At 49.3% G+C, this 8468-nt stretch overlaps 1 protein-coding gene across 3 annotated transcripts in view; it reads right to left on the reverse strand.

The window, feature by feature from the left end:
• Positions 1-7581, reverse strand: part of TDRD10 (tudor domain containing 10) — a 40902-nt gene extending 33321 nt beyond the window's left edge. The window contains exons 1-4 of one of the 3 annotated variants that reach the window (XM_037499119.1): positions 7537-7581; positions 3879-3907; positions 3464-3543; positions 903-961 (exon numbers count right to left, since the gene is read on the reverse strand). In XM_037499119.1, coding sequence (XP_037355016.1) covers positions 903-961; positions 3464-3543; positions 3879-3880 — 141 coding nt within the window. In that variant the 5' untranslated portion in view covers positions 3881-3907; positions 7537-7581. Of the gene's footprint in view, positions 1-902; positions 962-3463; positions 3544-3878; positions 3908-4318; positions 4468-5131; positions 5705-7536 lie in introns of those variants that run through there. The other 2 variants (XM_037499120.2, XM_054691709.1) reach the window with 2 other exon arrangements.
• Positions 7582-8468: the final 887 nt, after the last annotated feature.

An 8468-nucleotide genomic window follows, 5' to 3' on the forward strand; every position in this document is an offset into this window, starting at 1 on the left:
TGTATAAATAAATAAATAAATCTTAAAAAAAAAATAAATCCACACTAAGGAAGCATTTAGCCTATTTCCTGAAGCATACCTGGGATAATACTACAATAAATAGTGTATAAGGAGTAGGTACAACTTGGGTAGAGATTTGGTTTAGCTGATTGATTGGCAAGGGGGCACAGAGCCCAGGACATCTTCGGGAATGTCTGGGAGGCAGCAGGTTCCTCTTGTCCTTCCAAGATACAACTCCTTGAGGGCTAGGATTAGGTTATTTTCTTTAAAGCATGGAGAACTTCAGTCACATTGTTTGGTTCAAAAAAGTAAATAAATAAATAGTCACCCTGCTTCAATTTGATAAACTGCACTCCCATTTTCCTTTCAGCCATGCTTCAAATAGACTTATTACATATTTTAAGTATGTGTCGTCCTCTAATTATTTCAGGTCTGTTCGTCTGACCTCCCCAGTTAAACAGTAAGATTCCTGGAATCAAAATACTTTCTACTCTGCGAGTCCACAGCTAAATGACTGACCCGACCCATTCAAAATGGAATGGGCGTCTCAGTGGCTGAGGCCTGATGCTCCTGGTGATGAAGGACCTGCAGCTGAGTGCTAACGAGGTCCCTTCCTAAAGATGCTGCCTCACCGCGGCCCCTCCGTCCAAGGTGATACGCAGGGCGACCAGCCGTCCATGTGACAGGGGAGTGCACCCGCAGGCCTCTTGGGCCAGGCCTGGGGGAGTCCACGACAGCCCTTGACGTGAGCAGCTGGTCTCCCCATGCCCCGCCAGTGACTGCTCACACATGCTCAGCCCTAAAATGTCTTCATAAGTGACAAAATTAAGTTACTGGCAGGTAAATTAGCCACATGGGGAGAACAAGAAGATAAGCAGGTGTTCACAGAGAGTGAAGAATACCTCAGAGATGTCCAGCGGAAGATTGCCAACATATACCTGTGTCTGTCTTCTCTTGATTCCTAAGAAGAAAAACCACATTGAAAAGGCAGATGTGTGGTAAATGGATTCAGAGGAGTTAGAACAGGTGAGATGGGACACAATTCGTTCAATGTCAAACATTCGCCTACACATGTCCCTCCGGGAACGCTGGCCTGTTATGCTGTGCCTGGTCATTCAGCGGTGGGTATCAAGATTAGAGAAGAGGCCAGGGTTGAGTGCTGGCCTAGACATCACAGCCTGCGGGGGGAGGGGCGCAGAGGCTGTCAGCACACCAGGAGACCAGCCCTTCCTTGAAGTATCAGGAAGAGTGTCCACACTGTGTGATGGGGTTAACATGAAGCTGAGGGAGGGACAAGAGGAGGTGGACAGGAAGGGGGTGCAGGCAAAGGGGCCAGCACATGCACATGCATGAGGCATGGACACTTAGGACTTGGTGTGCTGGGCAACCCAGAGCCCACAATGGGAAAAAAAAGGGACAGTCCCTTATTCCACAGGAAGTTCCAACATCAAGGAGTCCAGAGAACCACTCCACACACCTGCCCTTCTGGGGGTTCCTGATCTGCTCTGCCTGGTTACCTGCATCCCAGCTGCTCCTGGGCATCAGAGCAGCCTGGTCTGTGGTCCAGGAGCGCAGGTCCCTTCCCAGGAAAAAGACAAGTTTCCAGGAAAAGGACAAAGCTTGTGGGCCAACCATTGACCTGGGGTGTGCAGAAGGAGCAGTGGCAGTGATGAGAGCAGGACAGGGAAGCCCAGAAGACTGGGGTGGTGGTTTGCAAGTGGAATATCGGTGGGAGAGCCACACCTAAGGGAACAATTCCATACAAAGATGCCCACTGATGTAAGAAAATTAAATAAAAAGATAGCCTTGCATAATAACTTTTCATTTAAACCAAGATATCCAAAATATTATTTCCACAGGCAATCAATATAAAAATTTTCATGAGATATTTTGCTTTCTTGTGTGCTAAGTCTTAAAAAGCTGGTGTGCGTTACACATCTCAGTTTGGATATACATTTTCAATAGCTAGGCTGAATTTTAGTCCTACCAAAGCAATAAACTTGTATTTAGTGGGGAAAAAAATTAAAGACTTGCTGCGCTGGGGAAACTGCACGTAGTCAGTGGGGTTGATGGCACACTGCAAGTGGGTGAGTGGAGAGAGGAGGCAAGAAAGGCTGGCAAGGTTAAAGGCTAGAAGCGCAGAAGCAGCCCCGCAGCTCACACGCCTCTCACTGGCTGTGAGAAGCAGGTAAAGGGTTTTACTCAGACAGGGGACAGCAACACAGCTGGGGTTTAAAAGACTGTTTCAGACATGGAGGAGGGTGACATGGAAGAAGATAAGTATTAAAGAGAAAAAACAGCAAGTTGAGCGCCATGCTGTGAAGCTGTCCGCAGCCTCTGCAATGCGGATTCGATTCCCAGCGGCCAGGGAGATTCCCACATGGCGTGGCAGACCTCTCCTGTTGCGCCCGCTGCTCCCCTCGGCAGTGCTTTTGGTCTGTCTGCCTGTTCTGCTCCCTGCTCTGTCTCTGGTGAATCCTCTCACCTTCCTGCACTTCTGGCCTGTACCCCAGCTCTTGTAGCAAATGCAATGATGTGTGAGAATCTTCGAGGGGGCAGGACATGGTGGCTAATGGGAGCAAGAGTGGAGTCCAGGTGGACCCCAAGGTTCATGCCTAAACAGAAACTGACTACAGGTCTCCCCCATTTTTCAAACTTTCACTATACACCACTTCCCTTTTATGAAAGACCTACCTGTTCTCATTAACCAAAAGAAATCTGAAGAAGATTCCTGATTTTACAGTAAAGGGTGAAAAGGGAAAAACAGCATTCAGTGTCGATTCCAGAAGCATTCTGGAGGCAGTGTGCACCCCAAGCAGCAAGAGATGCCCCTATGGTCCTTCCCCCAGGAACTACTTTAAATAGACTGTATACATATTTATCTTATTCTGCTTTTACTACATTAGTGTTATTTTAGGTTGTACATGTTGTTTGATACAATTTGGCAGGCTCTTTTTTGGGCTTGGGAGTACTCAAAAATGTTTGCCTATACATTATGGCAATTGCTACTTTGCTTTTATGCCATTTTGATTTCTTTTTTTTTTTTAATAGAGGCATGTTTTATTTATTTATTTATTTGTTTGTTTTTGTTTATACATGCACTGGGCACAGTCAGAAGCGTGGGAGGGTGAGAGAATTCACCAGAGCCAGAGCAGGGAGCAGAGCAGGCAGAGGGACCGAAGTACACTGCTGAGGGGAGCAGCGGGTGGCAGGAGAGGTCTGCGCACCATGTGGGACCCTCCTCCAGTGGCCGGGAGCAGCCGGGGATCGAACCGGCACCACAGAGGTCGCGGGCAGCTTCGCATCCCAGCGCTCAACCGCTGCGCCACCGGGGAGGCCCTATGCCATTTTGATTTCATGGGAATGCTCAACTTTAGCATAGCAGAGGAAATTTAAAGACTAATTTGGATCCAGATTAGACTGAGGTCCCAGCACCAACCAACCAACCCCCAGGCTAACTCACGTGGAGATTTCTGCTCCTCCAACACTCCATTCTTCTCAAATAGTTTAGTAGAGGTTCGGAAGTCACCGCTGCTCCAGGACCTATCAAACACAGATCTCAGGTTGCACCTCCCAAGCCCCATCTCCACAAAAGGAGCTTGAGCATAAGCAACTGGGTCCTGCACAAGCCTCCATGCCTACTTCCCAATGGATGGGTTCCCTGCCTCCTCCCAGATTCAAAGCTCCAAGCCAGGAAGCCCTCCACTACAGAACCTTTTTAATCGCTAAGAGTTAAAGCACATTTAGGGTTAGAATTGACAGGCATGAAATTGGGCGGGAGGATTTCTAAGCTTTGGGCATGTTGAGGCAGGAACAGGAGAAAGAGAATGCTTTGGGGTGGAAGAGGGTGAGTTTATCAGAAAAAGAAAGCAACTTACATGCTGTTGTTTCTGTCCAACAGGATCTCCTGTAAGGTCAACCAATCAGTTAGCAGAATACCAGAACATTCACCACCACATAAAGACTGAGTAGGTACTGTGACAGGCAGAATCAGCACTCCCAGAGTGAGTGGTCTCTTCTAATCCCCAGAATGTATTAAGGGTTTTAGACATCATTTCTAAATGTTGGTGGGGGATGGTGTTTCCCCACACCAAGTAATTCCTCAATACCAGCTGGGTATCCTACAATTCAACTCAATTTTGACACTATCTACCCAGAGTCCACAGGAATTGCTCTACCTACTTCAGATGCCAATCACAAATCCAGGTTATCACCTGTGCTTCTGATAGACTGACCACAGATGGGAAATTCAAACCACCCCCTCCTTGGTGTCCATCAGTTCGCTACAGTGGCCCACAGAACTCAAGCATTCACTTACTAGATCACTGGTTTATTATAAAAGGATATAACTCAGGAATGGCCATAGGGAAGGGATCCATGAGGCAAGGTATGAAGAAAAGGATTCCATGTCCTCTCCAACCATCCCAGAAGTTCTTCTAACCCTGTCCTTTCGGGGTTTATGGCAGCTTCACTACAGAGTCACTGCTAATTAAATCATTAGTCATTGGCAATGACAGCTGACCCTTGGGCGACTCGGGTTTGAACTGCTGGTGTCCACGTATACACAATTTTTTTCTACCTTCCAGTTCTGCATTCACAGATTCAGCCAATCTCAGATGTAAATTGATTGGATCCATGGATTTGGGGCGCATGGGTGGCTGTTATACTTACATTTCTGAGTGGGGAAGGAGGATGCCCTTAATATCTGCCCTGTTCAAAGGTCAACTGCAAGTCAACTTCTAGCCCCTTTCCCCTACCCAGATGTTGAAAGCCCCAACCCTGGAATCACTTGCTTGAGTCCTCAGGTAACTAGCCTCCAAGCCTTGGTTACCTAGGGCTTTTGCCTAATAGCCTTATTAACATAACAAAAGCCAGCTCCACCACTGTTAGCACTTAGGAAATTCCCAGGGTTTTAGATCTGCCCCCCCACCCCCCCAAAAGGGAGGAAGACCAACATGTTACTTTTTTATAAATCACAATGTCACACTTGTATGGTTACCCAGCAAGGGGAATTAAGGTTGGTAATCTGCTGACCTGAAAACAGATTATCCTGGTGGCCCAGGTGTCCTCAAAAGTGGGACCAAATAGAAAACGAATATAGGTACAAGAACAACTTTAAATTCACACCTACCTCTGCAAAGCGGCCAGCCTGGGGAGAGAACTAGACTTTTGGAGTTAGAAGCAACTCTTTGGAGTTAGTCCAGCCCAGAGACTTTGGCACACGTTTTATTTATTAAATGGCAATCAAAGACCTCTGCCGTCAACCACCAGAGTGCAGTGAGAGAATGTGCTTAATGTGAGAGAATGTGCTGAAGAGAATGTGCTGTGAGAAGGTGCTGAAGAGAATATGCAGTGAGAAAATGTGCTGAAATGTGCTTGTTCACCTGCAGTGAACAAGAGCGCGATTAAATACTCACCATTGCACATTTTTATGGATTTCTTACTGGCACTTTCCTACCACCCTATGGATTATCATCTTCCCATTTTACAGCTGGGATGGCTAACACTCAAGGACATCAGATGATTTGCTTAAAATCATAAAAAGCTATTGAGATAGCTCAGGTCTGTGACTCCACAACCTTGGTTCTTTTCCTACAGATAAGAAGGCTGTCAAAGTCATTTTGAAGGGATTTTTTTTACTTTACTTTAGGAAGAACAAATTAAAACAATAAAATATAAAGGAAAATGGTAACTCCTCTAAATTGCTCCCAGCTGTGAGTGAAAACAACAGTTTTAGATGCAACTAAATCTTAACAGAACTAAAAATGGTTAAGAGAATTAAGGCTGAGATATGGATGGATAATGGGGAAGTTTGTGGGCAGAACCAGGGCTCTGGGTGTTAGTCCCACTTTCCTGATAATCCCTGAAAAGACTATAGGCTTCTGGAATAGGGCAGGCACCAATACCTCCCAAGCAAATGCCCAGCATAAATGTGGTGAAGAGGCTCTAAGGGCCTGCCAGCTGCAGCTACTAAACAGGTTATAACTGCGTCCTTGAATCCTCATAGAAACCCTAAGAGTTAGGTATCGTCACCCCATTTTACTGATGAAGTCCAGGGAGATCAGACAGTAACCTGTTCATTTGTCCAAGATCACACTATGCTCATAAATGAAAAAGTCTGTTTTGTTTTTAATCCAGACTCTATGCTTCCAAAGTTATAAGCTCCCACTCCACTGCTAGTTTAGAGAAGCATCTTAATTTGTTTTTAAAAATGAAAAGGAGAAAAAAAGACAAAAATAAAGTCTTCCAATTCAATAAGACAAATAAACCAATTAAAAAGCGAGCAGTCTGATACATTTGTCCAAATGACCAACAATTATGTTTACTATCTTTAACAAATAGGGAAAGGCAAATCAAACCCTGAGAGATGTCACTTCACACCCACTAGAATGGCTCTAATAAAAAGACAATAATAATTGTTGAAGATGTAGGGAAATGGAAACCCTCATATTACTGGTGGGGATGTAAAATGGTGCAACCACTTTGGACAAGAGTTTGATAATTTCTCAAAAAATTAAACTGAGAATTCTGGTTATTCCATTCCTACCCAAGAGATATTAAACATGTGACAAAGGCCCGCAGCAGCATTGTTCATAGTAACCGAAAAGTGGAAACAATCCAAATGTGCAAATGACCATAGATGAATGACAACTAAAATGATATCTATCCATATCATGGAATATATCTGGACAAAAAAAAGAACTAAAAGTATTGATAAATGTTATCACGTGGATGAATCTCAAAAACATGACGTTAACAAAGGGAAAGAAGCCAGATACAAAACGCCAAATAGTGTAGAAAGTCAAGAGCAGACAAACAAACCTCTTGTAGAAGACAGATTAGTGGCAGCCTAGGGAAGAGGTAGTGAGCACCACGTTTCTTTTGGAGGTAGTAGAAATACTTTAAAATGGGATGGCACTAATGCACGAATATACTAAATACACTATTTCGTAATGCACGAAATATACTAAAAACCTCTGAACTACACACTTAAAAAACAGGTGAACTTTATGGTGTGCAAATGATCTCAATGTCAAGAGGCGCCTTTAACGACGGCTGGTGGTAAACCAGTATTTCTCTTCCATCCTATCTCAGAAACCATATTCCATACACATGAAGACAATGGGTGGCAGGATCACTCAGCCCCAAGTCTGGTTTATGAGGACTTAGGACGCAGAGCGCACACCCCTGCAGCACGGCTTTTTAAAACCTAAAAATCTTTTAAATTGCTTCGGGAGTGGGGGCTGATGGCAAAGGCATTTATAACGCAAAGGGGCCCACAGTTCTGCACAAAGTTTAGCTGCACAGGTTTAGCCATCTGCACAGGTTTAGCGTCCGCAGCCCACTCCCACGGGTCATCCCCATCAAAAACTTCTGCAGACACACCTACACCTAGCATGAGCCCAGGGGATTCACAGCGCGCCCAGCCAGCCCGAATTAGAAATGGGGGCTACAACTTCCACCAATGCCTCATAACACCCCTGTCCCGCCATCCCTCGCCCCGCAGCCCGGGGGTGGGAACCAGACGGCCCGTACCTTCACCCCGCCAGGCGCGGGCACCTCGCAGCCCCGCCGCCAGCCTTCGCGCCTTCTCCAGCGCGCTGCGCCTCCCCGAGAGCCGCGGGCGGGGGCGGGGCCGCCCTCACCCAATCCCCGGCCGGCGGGCGGGAAGGGCCGGGTCCTCGCGGCTCCCGGAGGCGCTCCGGGGCCGGGATCCGCGCTGGCGGGGGAGCGGGTGACCGCTCTCTCCGCGCCCACTCCCAAGCCGCATCCCCTCTATGCCCTCTGCCTAACCACCCCACACCCCAAAAATAACGTTTGCGGATTGTTGAGATTACTGGCTCTTTGGGCACCCGAGGGGCGTCTCTCCGGGGTGGGAGGGGCGCGCGCGCGGCGCTCGGGGCGCACGGACGGCAGCGCTGGGCCCCGACCCGCGGGGGGCGGCGGGGGAGCGGGCGCGGCCCGGGGTCGCGGCGGGTCAGCACGTGCGGCTGCCGCGCCTTCTCCACGCGGGCGCCCGCGGGCCCGCCCCCGCCGAGGCGCTGACCCCGTCGCCCCCGGATCTGGGCGGGAGGTGGCGGGGCGGGGAGGCGCCAGCCGCGGAGGGGAGGGGAGGGGAGGGGAGGGGAGGGGAGGGGCGCCGGGGGTGGGCGCGCGCGGTCGGCCCCCGTCCGTCGTGGCGCCGCCGGGACACTCGGCCGCCTCCGCGCCGTCCTCTCGCCCCGGCGTGCGCGCAGGGCTGTGGGGCTTCCGCGGGCCCGGCCTCCCCCACCTCGGGAGGAAAAGGCAGGGAGAGCCCCCGGCGCCCCGGGGGAAGCGCGGCGTCCCGGGCCCGGCCGGCGCTGAGGACGAGCCCGGGCGGGGCCCCGGAGCGTCGTGCCTGTCGCCGCTCGTGTCCGGAGCGGCGGCCCGCGCCCGCCCGCTCGGCGCCCCGGGCCCCCCCCCGGGCCGTGGGGACTCCACCCTGC

This window comes from Talpa occidentalis, unplaced genomic scaffold, assembly GCF_014898055.3.
Source record: "Talpa occidentalis isolate TD23 unplaced genomic scaffold, MPIMG_talOcc4v2.1 talOcc4.9, whole genome shotgun sequence".
In the NCBI taxonomy this organism is placed as follows: Eukaryota; Metazoa; Chordata; class Mammalia; order Eulipotyphla; family Talpidae; genus Talpa; species Talpa occidentalis.